At 47.5% G+C, this 16,273-nt stretch overlaps 1 protein-coding gene across 1 annotated transcript in view; it reads right to left on the bottom strand.

Moving 5' to 3' along the window:
* The window catches only part of LOC103188103 (dedicator of cytokinesis protein 2), a 222,482-nt gene that overhangs the window by 44,780 nt on the left and 161,429 nt on the right, over positions 1-16,273 (bottom strand). Inside the window, exons 30-32 of the mRNA XM_042343812.1 lie at positions 2,321-2,399; positions 1,843-1,943; positions 1,247-1,305 (exon numbers count right to left, since the gene is read on the bottom strand). Coding sequence (XP_042199746.1) covers positions 1,247-1,305; positions 1,843-1,943; positions 2,321-2,399 — 239 coding nt within the window. The remainder of the gene's footprint in view (positions 1-1,246; positions 1,306-1,842; positions 1,944-2,320; positions 2,400-16,273) is intronic.

Raw genomic sequence — 16,273 nt, 5'->3', positions numbered from 1 at the left:
CAGTCCTGAAATTGCCCCTTAGCAACTCTAAACCTGTGTCCACTTGTTCTGCTGTCTCTGTGAAACCCAACAAATTATTCTGGGCTTACTTTTTCAATCCCATTTAAGATATTATATACCTCTATAAGGTCCCCTCTGAGCCATCATCTCTCAAGCATTGAAGAGCCACAGCCTATCTAATCATTGCTCGCAGCTCGTTCCTCTAACACTGGAAATCTGCCTTGTTGCTCTCCTCTGCACCATCTCTAAGGCCTGAGCAGTCCCTTATGTCACAGGACGAGACTGACCCAAAGTATGAGGCATTGAGAATCTATTTAGAAGTGTCTGTGTGTGGTTTATTCATTAGAAAAGAGCATTGCTCTATTGTTAGTGAAAACAATCTACATTCTGTCTGTGTAATGTGCACATGTTAACAGTCTCTACGCTCTGCAGTATGTACCTGGAGTACTTTTTAAGATTTTTTTTGACGGTCTTAAGAAACTACAACTGTGATCTATTGCTGTCTGCCTCAAGGATATAATCATCTTCACTGACTAATAAGAGTGAACATTGCTCCCTGCACAGCGCAAGGAAATTTAACTGTTTAAGTTCACACAGTCCAGGCTGACGCTCCAGTGCAGTGCTGGGAGAGTGCTGCGTTTTTGGCGCCTCCGTCCTTCAGTTCTCCGGTTCAGGTGGATGTTAAAGATCCTGCAACACTGTTAGAGATGGGAGTTTCTCTATCCTGGTGTCCTGGTCGACAATCCCCCCAGATAAAATTGTCACTCTCTCCATACAATACCATACAAAATTACATTTGTAAAGCGCCTTTCACATTGGGGGGACGTCCCAAGGTGCTTAATAGTCAAGGATTAGGACTGGCCAAATCCAGTGCTGCGTGCAAATTGGTTGCCACGTTCTATTACAAATACACTCATTACACTTTACAGTAAAAATTTGAGATGTTCTCCTGTGCACACTGGCTGTGTGACAGGAAGGATCCAGTGATTCACTCTATAGCTGACAAAATCATGCTTAGTTAGATGGGACCTCAGTTTAACATTTCATCCGAAGGATGGCAACTCCGACAATGTGGAGCTCCCTCCAGCACTGCACTGAGCATCAGCCTGGACTGCGAGCTCAAAGTCATAACGCGGGGGCTCGAACCCACAACCGTCTGACCTGGAGGCGAGAGCACTAGCTCTAGTGACTGAGCCAGCCTGACATGATAAGCGTGTAACCGATGGTGAAATGCCGGCCGGCTTACCCAGATTGTACCACATGTCACGGATTGATGCCGCAACTGTTCCTCTGATGTCACCGTATCTGACAATTGAAGACAAAAATATTTGTCAATCTGAGTGGGGGGGGCGGGGCTAACCCAACCCATCGCCGAGCTCCTTACCTGTACATCCCTATATACCCTCCCATGCACCTCCCTTGCCCCACTATCTCTGAGATCTTTCCCAACCTCACTCTTCCCTGCAACATGAAGGGCAACGCCAACTTGCATTTACACAACGCCCTTCTCACGGGATGGTGTCTCGGAGCGCATGACAGTAATGGAGCTTGATGTCGAGCTGGGGGGAGAGGGGGGGAGTCGATTGTAAGGTGCGATCTGAAAATGGGGAAGGAGGGGGTGAGGCGGAGAAATTGAGGGAAAGTTCCAAAGCTTCAAGGCGTGGTGGTTGAAAGCAGGGCAACTGATAACGCTGTATAAACATGAGTTAAGTGCTCCGAGACACTACCCTGGGTGAAGGGCAGCATTTAAACACAGGTTGCTGTCTTATTATTATTATTATTATTATTATTATTATTATTATTATTAGTTGCTCCACCAGAGCCGAACCTCAGGACGCTTACTTGAACAAAATGGCCGTGCGTTTGGCATTTGAGAAATTCTCCAGCTGAAGTGTGTCCTGTGTGAGGAAGGCCACGGCCAGGTGGAAGTAGTTGTTCCAGAGCTGAGGTAGAGAGAGAGAGAGTGAACCAAACACACACACAAATTCTACAGCAATTTACACATCACCGCGCCAGCGATCATTACTACTGAATATTATAGTCCTGACTCCAGGGCACTGCTGCTGACAGACCAGACCAGTCTGAGTGCAAATTGGCTGCCGTGTTTGTCCAAAAAACACATCGTCACTGCACTATATTGTCAGTCCTGTGTCATGCTCCAAGGCGTTACCGTACATGAAGGGAGCGATATGAAGGCACACACATGAGAACACATCACCCTGCATTATGTGTATCCAAACCAGCCTGAGTGGCCCACATGTGTATGGGATAGAAATGCGCACTCTCTCTCCTTGGAGCTGTAGCCCAGGTGTGTACGTACCTGAAGCTCAAAGCTTGAACTATTGAGGAACATTTTATTCAGAGTCTCTGCATACTGATTGATCGCCCGCAGGAATACCCTAGAGAAGAGGACACAAAACATTCATAACCAGAGATTTTTACAGCTATTTATTTTATCTGTCACTCACGGAGTGAGTGTGGTGCTTCGGATTCTTAATGTCCACCTAAACCACATGCTCAGCCTTGAGAGAGGAGACATCTGAGAGGTATTTAACATTATAAACAGGATTGATCAGTAAACCCAGCACAATATTACCAGATACACCAAGAAGGAGAACAAGAAGACACAGGTTTAGATTAGAGTTAAAAAGTGCAACGTCAGGACAGACACCAGGAAGTTTTTCTTTAATTAACCACTGGAATGGAGATACCAGGAAGAGTGGTTGAGGTCAGGACACTGGCATTTTTTGATGCTGTTGATGGGAGGATAGTAGTGGATAGGTAATGTTTCTGTCTGGATGGGATAAAATGGGCAGAGGGGTATTCTGCTACTGAAACAAACTTGTGAGATGGGACCTCATCAGAAGGATGGCATCTCCGACACTGCTGCACTTTCCCCTCTACCAATCCCAGCATTCCGTTGGAGTATCAGCCGAGACTGTGAGCTCAAAGTCCCCAACGTGGGCTTTGTTCTGACTCAGGACAGAGGGCATCTGACTGAGCTGGGCTAACACGGTGTGTGTGACTGAGCTGGGCTAACACGGTTTGTGTGACTGAGCTGGGCTAACACGGTGTGTGTGACTGAGCTGGGCTAACACGGTGTGTGACTGAGCTGGGCTAACACGGTGTGTGTGACTGAGCTGGGCTAACACGGTGTGTGTGTGACTGAGCTGGGCTAACGCGGTGTGTGTGTGACTGAGCTGGGCTAACACGGTGTGTGTGACTGAGCTGGGCTAACACGGTGTGTGACTGAGCTGGGCTAACACGGTGTGTGTGACTGAGCTGGGCTAACACGGTGTGTGTGACTGAGCTGGGCTAACACGGTGTGTGACTGAGCTGGGCTAACACGGTGTGTGTGTGACTGAGCTGGGCTAACACGGTGTGTGACTGAGCTGGGCTAACACGGTGTGTGACTGAGCTGGGCTAACACGGTGTGTGTGTGACTGAGCTGGGCTAACACGGTGTGTGTGTGACTGAGCTGGGCTAACACGGTGTGTGACTGAGCTGGGCTAACACGATGTGTGTGTGACTGAGCTGGGCTAACACGGTGTGTGACTGAGCTGGGCTAACACGGTGTGTGACTGAGCTGGGCTAACACGGTGTGTGTGTGACTGAGCTGGGCTAACACGGTGTGTGTGTGACTGAGCTGGGCTAACACGGTGTGCGGCTGAGCTGGGCTAACACGGTGTGTGACTGAGCTGGGCTAACACGGTGTGCGACTGAGCTGGGCTAACACGGTGTGTGACTGAGCTGGGCTAACACGGTGTGTGACTGAGCTGGGCTAACACGGTGTGTGTGTGACTGAGCTGGGCTAACACGGTGTGTGACTGAGCTGGGCTAACACGGTGTGTGACTGAGCTGGGCTAACACGGTGTGTGTGTGACTGAGCTGGGCTAACACGGTGTGTGACTGAGCTGGGCTAACACGGTGTGCGACTGAGCTGGGCTAACACGGACTGCACAGCCCAAACAGCAAATAAATATAACCTGATTGTCTCAGGCTCCAAGAATATTGTGGTACTTGGACCCAGAGTGGAATAAAAGGGGAAGCACCTGCTAGTATTCCTAAAAAAAACAGTTTAGGACCATGTTTAGGAACCCCGCAAATATTGGTGTTCAATGATGCATCTCCACTGCCATCCCCACATCACCTCTCCCTCATGACCCACCCCCCACCCATCCCCCCCTGTACTCCTTCAACCCTATCTCTCCCTCCTCCCTCACCGCCATTTTTTCGCAAACTCAAACCCACCGCCTGCTCCCTCAATCCTATCTCCACCTCTCTCCTCATCTCCCAGCTCCACTTTCTGGCCCCTCTCCTGTCTGACGTCATCAACCTCTCCCTGTCCACTGGTTCAGTTCCCAACCCCCTAAAAACAGCCATCATCACCCCCATCCTGAAAAAACCTTCCCTGGACCCTTCCCTCCTCTCCAGCTACCACCCCATCTCTAACCTCCCATTCCTCTCCAAGGTCCTGGAACGAGTCATCGCGTCCCAGCTCCGCTCCTTTCTTTTTCACCATTCCCTCTTTGAGCTCCTCCAATCCGACTTCCGCGCTGCCCACAGCACGGAAACAGCCCTGGTCAAGGTCACTAATGACATTTGTGATCAGGGTTCCCTCTGCCTCCTTGTCCTCCTCGACCTCTCTGCCGCCTTCGACACTGTCGACCACTCCAAACTCATACACCGCCTCTCCTCTTTACTTAATCTTCGCGGACCTGCCCTTGCCTGGTTCGATTCCTATCTCTCTCACCGTCTCCTCTAACATTTTCTCCTCCAGCCTCCGGACTGTCACGTCTGGTGTCCCCCCGGGCTCTGTCCTTGGTCCTCTCCTCTTTAATATCTACATGTTCCCCCTCTTTCTGCTTCCACCCTCAACTCCACGACTACTGCTGTCCATGGTTGCACACTTCAACTCACCGCCAGTCAGGAACCTCGGTGTCTTGTTCGACCCTCAACTGTCTTTTCTTCCCCACATCCAAGCCATGACCCGCTCTGCCTTCCCTCCCCTCCGTAACATCGCCCGACTCCGCCACTACCTCACCCCTCAGGCCGCTGAAACTCTTGTTCATGCCTTCATCACCTCCAGGCTCGACTATGCAAATGCCCTGCGTGTTGGGCTTCCCAACTCCTCCCTCCACAGGCTGCAGATAATCCAGAACTCTGCAGCCCATGTCCTCTCCCGCACCAAACTCCGTGACCCCATCTCCCCCACTCTTGCCCGACTCCACTGGCTCCCTATCCTTCAGAGGATCCAGTTCAAGATCCTGGTCCTCACCTACAAAGCCCTCCATGGCCTCGCCCCACCCTACCTCTGCGACCTCCTAACCCCCTACCAACCCGCCCGCTCCCTCCGCTCAGCCGGCTCTGGCCTACTCCACATTCCCTGACCCACCCGCCCCACCATTGGTGGGAGAGCCTTCAGCCACTCTGCCCCCAACCTCTGGATTTCCATGCCACAGTCACTCCACCTCGCCCCTTCCTTCGCCTCCTTCAAGTCCCGCCTCAAAATCCTGCTCATCGACCATGCCATCGGTCACCTCCCCTTCCCCTCCCCTCCCCCCCCAACCCCAGCTCGGGTCTGAAATGCTGTACTCTGTCCAGCGCCTTGGGACGTCCTCTCGACTTGAAAGGCGCTATACAAATGTAATCTTGTTCTTGTTGTTGTTGTTAAAAGAGATGAATTCAGCCGTGTGTTTGGAGGCTTCTTTAACTGAAGAAAGAGAGACTGCTTGCTCTTGCCTGCTTCACACTGATGCCCGCAGGCAATGACCTGGTTTCACATTGAAACAAATGATTTAATTATCAAGCCTCAGTTCCTTTAAACACTGAACCATTTGGCTATATATAAAAGCGGTGCGAGCCACTTCACAGCTATTTACTGTCCCACCCTCAGTTTCTGGGTCAAGAACCCAAGAGCTTTGCAGATTATTATTTATTCTCTTGTTTTACTCCGATTTTGTTTTGGTTTATATGTGTGCTTCCACATTAGTGCGCCCACGTGTGTGCGTGTGTGTGAGTGTGTGTACACGCCTGGGTGAGGATATGTGTGTGTGTGCGTGTGTGTCTGTGTATCTCATTGTGTGTCTTTGTGTGTGTGTGTGTGTCTATGTGTGTGCAAAGGACAATGATTTAGGAGGAATCTACATTTTCAAAATTATGAACGGTTTGATAGAGAAAGAGAGAGAGAGGGCCTGTCCCCAATTGGTCAAGTCAAGAGGATATAAATTCAGGATTGTCAGAAAAAAAATCAAGGAGACAAACATACACACAAGAACCAGCACAACACGATGGAGAGAGAGCAGGGGAATGGGATTAGAGTAGAGAGCTTCAGTGGGGGAGCGAGCACCAGCACAGACACGATGGGGAGAGAGCAGGGAATGGGATTAGAGTAGAGAGCTCCAGTGGGGAGTGAGAACCAGCACAGACACGATGGGGAGAGAGCAGGAAATGGGATTAGAGTAGAGAGCTCCAGTGGAGGAGCAAACACCAGCACAGACACAGTGAGGAAAGAGCAGGGGATTGGGATTGTAGTAGAGAGCTCCAGTGCAGATTAAAGAATTATTGACAATTCAGCACCATCCCAAATTGAAACTCCCTTCTGCTCTTTTCGAGAAACATTGCGAGATCAGGGAGCTTGGTATAACACCTCTACTGAAGGACGTCGCCTCCGACAACACAGCATTCCCCCCAGCACTGCACTGGAGTGTCAGCCTAGACCATGAGCTCAAAGTCCCCCAACATGGGGGGGGGGGGGGGGAAGACTCAAACCCACAACCTTCTAATCCAGAGGCGAGAGCAAAAGCGACCGAGCCAGGCTGACATCTGAACATTTGCCTAGGGAAACGAATATAATGTGGATCGCAGGCCAGCTGGATTTGAAGGGTTGTGATGGGAGCTTTTTTTCCTTTGCAGTGCTATTTATGGTAACTTCAATACATACAAACACAAGCGCTGGAGGTGCTGTAGTCTGCGTGGGGAATCAGCAGAAATGTATTTTGACGTTAATATCTGGCAAAGGCCACTCACTTGCAAGGACATTCCTCAGATCCTGCTGAGGCCCAGGCCTCTGGCTCCAAAAATATGATAATAATAATAATAATTGATGTGGCTATCCCAAGTGATTACAACCTAAAAAATAAGGAGCTAGAGACGATCGTGAAATATATTGAGCTACAAATCGAATGCTGACATATGCGGCAGCATGAAACAAACATAGTTCCCATAATAATCAGTAAAAACTGGGACTGTTAATAATGCTATTCAAAAATGGCTTGACAAAATACCTGGTGAACAAAATATCAACCTCCTGCAAAAAATAGCAGGTGTTGTAGGAAAGAGCAGGTGAATGGGATTACAGTAGAGAGCTTCAGTGGGGGAGCGAGCACCAGCACAGACATGATGGGGAGAGAGCAGGGAATGGGATTAGAGTAGAGAGCTCCAGTGGGGAGTGAGCACCAACACAGACACGATGGGGAGAGAGCAGGGAATGGGATTACAGTAGAGAGCTCCAGTGGGGGAGTGAGCACCAGCAGAGACACATTGGGTTAAATGTGCAGTAACAGCGTGTGACTCTGAAGCTAACACAGGATGGACAGTGGAGCAGGCAGGTAGCTAACAGAGCTTGTGTGTAACTGACAGCTCCTGGGAGCAGCCTCCCCCGAGAGTGTTCTGATCGATCAGCAGTGTGCTACTTAACAAGAAAGAACATTGAGTGTGGCAGCACCGTGTAGTCAGAACAGAGACACACCAGGGCTCCTTCATCTGCAGCAAGATAGAGGGAGATGAAGAGAAATAGTAAAACAGTGAAACGGTGTGGGAGGGGAAGGGTGTGAAGGGAGAAAGGCAGGGGAGTGGGGCTCAATGGACAGTTCGGATAGATCCTTCAGATAGCCAAAACAAGCAAGGTGATTCGAACAGCCTTCGTTTGTGTTGTAATATTTCTATAACAATAATAATCCTTGCATTTGATACAGCACCTTATCACGTCACTGAGACATCTCGCAATGCTTCCCAGGATTTACTGTAAAGTGCAGTGACTGTGTGTTTGCTGGGCGAACACGACAGCCAACTTGCTTACAGCAATGTCCCACAAACAACAACAACAACAAAATTACATTTGTAAAGCGCTTTTCAACGTCGGGAGGACATGCTGACAACTGTGGGGAAACAACTGTGAAGTGAGTGACCCATTTTATCTGGGGGGGTTGTTGGCCGTGATATCGGGATAGAAACTCCGTACTATTTTCAAGTAGTTCCACGAGGTATATAACGCCCAGACGGGAGCTCGGTTTAACATCTCCTCTGTAGGATGACATCTCTGACAATGCGGCGCTCCCCCCAGCACTGCACTGGGGCGTCAGCCTAGACTATCAGTTCAAAGTCCCGATGTGCGGCTTGAACCCACAATCTTCTGAATAGATGCTGTGCCCCCCTCCTCGCTCCCTCCCTTCCCTCCCCTCACCCTGACCATTTACCCCCTGCTCAGGTCCCAACTCAATTGTCCAGCGCCTTGGGACGTCCTCCCGACGTGAAAGGCACTCTATAAATGAAATCTTGTTGTTGTTGTTGTTAATCTACAAAACACACAGCCACTACACTTTATAATATATCCTGTCAAGCACTTTGAGACATGCTCCTGATGTCAAAGTCCTGCATCAGGCACAAGGATTAATATTGTTATTGACAAAGTCCTCTAACGCAGGGGCTTGAAACCCCAAAGGCTCTGTCGTGGAGGCGAGAGGGAGAGAGTGAATACTGAGTCAGACTCAGACCTGACACTGTGTTTGTGCCATCCCAGTGGGTTCATGGCTTCTCTGATTTTCCGCGGAGTGAGAGAGTGAAGTTCTGAGGCAAATAATAATAATAAAATTCCTTGCATTTGATACAGTGCCTTATTACATTTTCGAGACGTTTCAAAGTGCTTCACAGAATATACTGTAAAGTGAATTGACTGTATATTTTGTGGGTAAGTGAAAGGAAATGAAATGAAAGTGCAGGCCATCAATCTGACGCTCATAATTATTTAACGTTTTCTTTTCTTTCTCCTTCCACCAAGCGTGGAACTGTCGCAGTCCCAGAGGGATAATAGCCACAATGATCGGCAGTCGCCTCTGTCAATATTGCTACCAATACTCGTCCGTCTCTTTCAAACACAGATAAATGTGGATGCCTGGCTCTCAGAGCCTTTCAGAGGATATCGTTCATACATAATATGTATGTCAACCTGGCTCAGTGGTAATGCTCTCGCCTCTGAGGTTGTGAGTTCATATCTCAAGTCAGGGCATGTTGGGACTTGAAATTACAGAGTCTAAAATGACATTCCATTGCAGTGCTGGGGATGTGTGGCATTGTCAGAGGTGCTGTTCGGGGGCATCCTCCTGATGTAAAAGGCGCCTTGGGACGTCCTCCTCATGTGAAAGGCTTATACAAATGTAATTTGTGGTTGTTAAAAATCCCGTGGCGCTATTTGAAACAAATAAAATTGGTCACTCACTCCATGGCTGCGATAAGGCACGATGTCAAATGCAAGGATTATTCTTATTCTTATGTTATTATATTATTGATGCCTTCTGCTTGACTCACGGTGAGTATGGGTGTGTGACTCACACGCCAACAGAGCCAGGCTGACACGATCTGCACACAGGACAAGGCACCAGAGGCCCGGCAACCCGGAAGTCGGCCATTTTGTAGCATTTGATTTACACTGTGCTCGCTGGGTGACTTTCTTTCTTTCTTTCGTGCTTTCTTTTCCCTCTCCCCTTTTTTCTCTCTCTCTCCCACATTCTCTCGCTCTCTCCTTCCTGCTTTCTCTCTCTCCCTCTCTCTTTCTCTCCCACTCTCTATGTTATTGGGCCCTCCCCGTGGTGCAAGTTGCTCATTTGCAAGTGGCCTCCATGCATAAAAGACTGTAAACTCTTAAAAAAACAACAAAGAAAATGAAGGATGGGTGTCAGGTCTCCCGTCATTGAGAGAACCATGTCGGCAGATACAGACTCGCTGTGTCGGCACAAAACACTCCATTGCAACTCATTACCATCCCCTCACATGAGTTAACTCCAGCGCGGGCAATCATTAAAACAATAACATAATGAGATGACATTACAAAGATGCCAATTCATCCTTTTTTCCGTCAATAAGGCAACTCGCTTGAACACCAACACTCAAGGATTTCACCTTCCACCGAGATGGCCTGGTGGTAGAGGCAGAGTGCATTGCGGGGTTCGAGAGGGAAGTAGGCGGGTTTATGAAGGATAAACGCTTGAAGGGATGTGGGAATAGGGCAGCAGCAGTTTGACTCGTCTCCGAGTCAAATGGTTGTGGGTTCAAGCCCCACGTCAGGACGTGGAATCACATCGTCTAAGCTGACTCTCCAATGTGGTGCTGGGGGGTGTTGCATTGTCGGAGGTGTCGACAGGGAGTTTCTCTCTCTCTGTGTCCTGGCCAACAATCGCCCCAAATAAATTGGTCACTTAGTCCGTGGCTGTTTGTGGGACACTGCTGTGTGCAAACTGTCTGTTGCGTTTCACCCACAAAATACACAACAAGATTGCATTTATAGAGTGCCTTTCACGTCGGGAGGACGTCCCAAGGCGCTGGACAGTTGGGTCAGGACCCGAGAAGGGGGTTAAATGGTCAGGGGGAGGGAAGGGAGGGTGCGAGGAGGGGGTAGAGAGTTGAGAGGGGAGGTGAAGGTACGGTTGAAGAGGGCTCAATGGGCTGAATGGCCTCCTTCTGTGCTGTGAATGTCTACGATCCTTCCTTGTGACACTGGAGCACCTCGGCACCCACTGAGCCTGGTACATTTTCTTGCTTTTCTGTAACCATTAATAATAGCAATAATAAAATAATTTTTTTTTGATCGGCTGGGTGTCCAAAACATTGGGAAACCCATCACTCTGCTTAAGAGTTTCTGAGGCCCCGTCTGTGCCTGTTCAGATGGACGTTAAAGATCCCGTGGTGCTATTTAAAAAGAGAAGGGAGTTTCTCTCTCTCGGTGTCCTGGCCAACAATCCCCCAGATAACATTGGTCACTCACTTCATGGCTGTTTGTAGGACATTGCTGTGCACATAATTGGCTGCTGTGTTCATCTACAAAATTCACAAACCCTGCACTTTCCTGTGAAGGGCTTTCACAATGTGATAAGGCGCTGTTTCAAAGATTATTTTTATTATTATTCATAATTGGAACCCTGCAGTGAAGTATGACAGAGAACAGTTGGATATAGTTACAAGACAGATGTGTCCTTGCAAAGAGAGAGAGGGAGTGAAAAAGATAAAGTGAAAGACAATGAGACAAAGAGTGAGTGAGAGAAAAAAAGAGTGAACGTGAGAGAGAGAAAAAGAGAGAGAATAAGAGGGAGAGATAAAGTGAAAGAAAGAGAGAGAGAGACAGAGATAGAGTGAGAAAGAGAAAGATGGAGTGAAAAAGAGAGAAGGAAAAAGAGAATGAAGTAAAATTGAAGATTAAATATTTGGAAAGAGCAGACTGGAGTATTTCATGAGTGCCTCTTTGTCACAGCGATTAAATGCCGGGAATTGGAAATGAAAATGAAATTAAGGGCCGCTTTTAAACAATAAATCAATCTTTGCAGCAGAATAAAGTATGTAGCACGAAAGAGTCATGAAGGAGTTTACTGCAGTCCAGGGCCTTTGGCCTGAACCCATTTATCCCTATTAATATGTTTGCCATTACCTGGTGAAAGACTGGCAAATCTGCTTTGTAAATTGGCCCAAGGGGTAACGCAGATACAGCTCTGAATGCATATTTTATTATTTGCGTTTGATAATTTTTCACTAGATAATTATGTCTGGGAAAAGGCACAGGCTTATAAAGCTTGGTAACCTTGTCTTCATGAGCTAAAGAGACATTGCTTCCGTATGTCCTGGGCTCTGGAAGTCTCACAGCAAGATTCAGCTTAGAAAGCAGCCTCACTAATGTTTTTTTGTCTGACATACGTGGAAACCCATCACCATGATCAGCTGGGTGTCTGACACACGCAGAAACCCATTACTGTACTTGACAGTATCCAAACGAGACTGAGAGTTCCACGTAGGCATGTCCTCGCCTTCAAGACCCTCCACAGCACTTTCCTATGACATGATGACCCCATATCAACCTGTCCGCTTAATAATCCTTGCATTTGATACAGTGCTTTTCACATCTTCTAGACGTCTCAAAGCGCTTCACAGAATATGCTGTAAAGTGAATTGACTGTATATTTGTCGGCAAAACAGGGCAGTCAATTGCGCACAGCAGTGTCCCACAGCTCTGGCCTGCTCCATGACCCTAGCCCGGCCTATCCCACAATCCCACCATTGGCGGTCGAGCCTTCAGCCTCTCTGCCTCCACCCTTTGGAACTACATCCAACATTCCCTTCACCTCACTCCCTTCCTTGTCTCCTGCAAGGCATGTCTCAAGACCCTCCTCTTTGACTGCATCTTTGACCATAAGGTCAAATTGTACCCTCCCAATCCTCTACCCTCCCTGAACCCAACACCCGTCCACACACACCCCTCCCCCCTCTAGCTCGTGTCCAAATCTCTGACTGTCCAGCACCTTAGGACATTCTCTAGACGTGAAAGGCGCTGTGTAAATGTAATTTTGTTTCTTGTATTGTATCTACACATGAAAATTTTCCAGAGAGTGAGACAGGGAGCAAAAGACAGCGATTGAGTGCATGAGAACAAATGAGAGTAAGAGAATGAGAGAGAGCGAGAGAGAGAGAGAGAGTGAATTCAGGAGAGAGTGAGATAGAGAAGACAGGAGAGTTAGAAAAGAATGAGAGAAAGAGAGGGAGTGGAAAAGAGAAAAGACGAGGAAGATAATAAGCGAAGAAGAGAGCGAGAGTTAGCAGGATGAAGGTTGATTAAGAATCCTCTACATTAGAGAATTTCTCACTGTGGAGTCAGGGTGATTTCAGAATTCTCTATGGTTTTCCAGCTAGGGAGCACTTTGAACTGCCTGCAGCTGAACTGAATCACAAAGGAATACAGTCACCCATTAAATATGTCCTCATTATCTCTCTCGTATGTTAACTACTGCTAAATCTTCACCTAATTATATTTTAAATGGAATATATCACCGAGACAGTGACTCAATGTACACCACTCGCTCTTTCTCTCTTATTCTCTCCCTCACTCTCTCTCTAACAATAGTATCAATTTGATACAGCGCCTTCTATGTCAAGAGAATCTCTCCAAGTAGGATTCACTGTAAAGTGTAGTGACTGTTTATATTGCAGGAGAACCCGGCAACCAACATGTGCACAGCAATGTACCACAAACAGCCATGAAGTGAACGACTGATATTATTTGGGGGATTGTTACCCAAGACATTGGGAGAGAGGACCTCCCTTCTCTTTTCCAACAACCTCGCAGGATCTTTACCATCAAACTGAACAGGCGCAGGATCTTGGGGAGCTCGGTTTAACGTCTCATTCAAAGGACTCAATAAACATTCGATCACAGCATTTGCAGTAAAATCTTGTGAAGCACTTTCAAACACCCTCCCAATGAGGGAGGTATTAAAATAATCCTTGCATTTGATACAGCACCTTATCACGTCATTTAAACGTCTCAAAGCACGTCACAGGAAGCTACTGTAAAGTCTTGTGACCGTGTGTTTTGTAAGGGACTGCAGCAGTCAAATTGAGCATGGCAATGTCCCACAAACAGCCATGGAGTGAAGGATCAATTTGATCTACAATAATAATCATGGTATTTGATATAGCGCCTTATCACACCTTCCAGACATCTCAAAGCACTTCACAGAATACACTGAAAAGTGAATTTGACTGTAAATTTTGTGGGTGAAACAGATTATTTGGGGGATTGTCAAGCAGGAAACTGTGAGAGAGAGAGAGAGAGAGATAGAAAAACTCCCTTCTCTTTTCAAATAATGACACAGGATCTTTAACGTCCACCCGAACAGGGCAAACACGGGACCTTGTTTTAAGGTATTATCTGAAGGATGGCACTTCCAAAGATGTAGCACTGTATTGGAGCGCTAGCCTAGACTGTGAGCTCGATGTCCCAACATGGGGCTTGAACCCACAACCTTCTGACTCAGAGATAAAGATGTGCGGTAGAAAGGAAAGCTGGGGATCGAACCTGACACCTAAATTGCGCATGGGTTCGGCAAGGAAGAGCCCAGAGAGGTTGAGGAGTTCAGACCTGCAGGAGAGAAGACGTTGATGGGAGACAATAAGTATGGCTTCCGTCCTGCTGACATTCAGCTGCAGGAAATGCGCTCATCCAGGCCATGATGTCCATCAAACAAGCTGAAAGTACATCAGCGGACTGGGAGTCGCAGCTGGAGGAAAAGTAGATTTGGGTGTCATCCACATACTTGTGGAAGTTGACCCCACAACTGCGGATAACATCGCCAAGACTTTGCTGGCAGTTTGTTAAGTAAGACTCGAACCATACAATTGCGGTTCTACTAAGGTGTTTCAAATTATGAATGGCTTTGATAGGGTAGACATAAAGTAGATGTTTCCACTTGTGGGGGGACCAAAACCAGTGTCCAATATAAAATAGTCACCAATAAATCAAATAGGGAAGTTAGAAGAAACTTCTTTATTCAGAGAGTGGTGCGGATGTGGAACTTGCTATCACAAGGAGTAGTTGAAGCGAATAACATGGATGCATTTAAGGGGAAGCTAGATAAGTACATGAGGGAGAAGGGACTAGTAGGTTATGCTGATAGGCTTAGTTGAGGAAGGGCAGGAGGAGGCTCATGTGGAGCATAAACACCGGCATATACCAGATGGGCCGAATGGTCTGTTTCTGTGCTGTACATTCTATGTAATTCTATGTAAGGTGGATGGGGGAGGTGAAGCAGTGGTCGACTGTGTTGAATGGGGCAGAGAGGTCCAGCCAGACAAGGAGGCAGAGAGAGCCGAGGTCACAGAGGGAGAGGATGTCAGAGTGAGAGACAGAGAAACAAACAGAAGGAGATAGACAGAGAGAGAGAGAGAGAGAGAGAGAGACAGATATACAGGGGGCGAGACAAACAGAGAAACAGTCAGACTAACAGAGGTAGAGACAGAAGGAGAGACACAGACAGATAGAGGGAGAGACAGAGAGAGAGGCAGAGACAGAGAGAGCCAAAATCTTTTCAAATACAGAGAATTGCCCACGTCCTCCTCCGGCTACCCTCAGTGCCAGCTTGGCCTGGGGGGGAGGAGGGAGACCCCATCACTCATTCCCTTTTAACCAAATATTAGCATTTGGCTAATGCGTCATACACTGTGCCATATAATTAATAAACACAGCGTGTGGAGCGAGAAAAGAGAGAAACCCCACTGAGATTTATTGTGCCGGCACACGGTTCCCCATCACACATATAATCGCAGCACTTTGATGGGGCTGACACAATCTAGGATCTAGGATTAATACCCATTGTTGACTTGACACCTGTATATTAATATTATAATTATTTTACGCTCCCAGGCAGACTGTCTCTTGACAAGATATTGAGTGTGTTTTTTTTTCCTCATCCTTCTCTGCAGACAGTGTGCTCAAAGCCGAGCTTTCCTTGTTAAGAGACCAGAAAAGGAGAAAAACAGCGTCTCAAAGCTTTTCACCGTTTTGATTGCTCGAAGAACACGGCGGCCATTTTGCTCGCAGCAAGGGCCCGCAAACAACCATAGCGTTAGTGACAAATTCGTCATCTACTATACTTGCATTTGATATGCCTCAAACCATCTTCACGGGTTATGCTGTAAAGTGTAGTGACTGTGTATTTTGTGGGTGAGCGTGGCAGCCAGTTTGCGCACAGCAACGTCCCACAAACAGCCATGGAGTGAGTTACCAATTTTCAGGGGATTGTCAGCCAGGACAGCGAGAGAGGGAAACTGCATTCTGTTTTAGAATAGTGCCCTGGGCAGATGAGACCTTAATATCTCATCTGGTTCAACATCTCAGCCAAAGTAAGGCATTGCCGACAATACAACCCAGTCCAGCACTGGATTACACTGTCAGTGTAGACATATGGGCTCCTGGTCCCACATGGGACTCAATCCCATAACCTTGTTCTTTCATTACTATTCGAAAAGAGGAGAGATATCCTGTAAAGTGCAATGACTGTGTATTTTATGTGTAAACGTGGCAGCCATTTTGCACACAGTGATATCCCACACATAGTCTTGAAGTGAATGACCAATTTTATCTGGAGTACTGTTGGTCAGGACACTGGGAGAAAGAAACTTCTCTTTTCCGAAAGTGCCATAAGAAGTTTAACATCCACCTGAACAAACAGACAGGACC

This window comes from Callorhinchus milii, unplaced genomic scaffold (assembly GCF_018977255.1).
Source record: "Callorhinchus milii isolate IMCB2004 unplaced genomic scaffold, IMCB_Cmil_1.0 Scaffold1, whole genome shotgun sequence".
Lineage (NCBI taxonomy): Eukaryota > Metazoa > Chordata > Chondrichthyes > Chimaeriformes > Callorhinchidae > Callorhinchus > Callorhinchus milii.
This window is presented reverse-complemented; position numbering and strand designations above follow the sequence as displayed.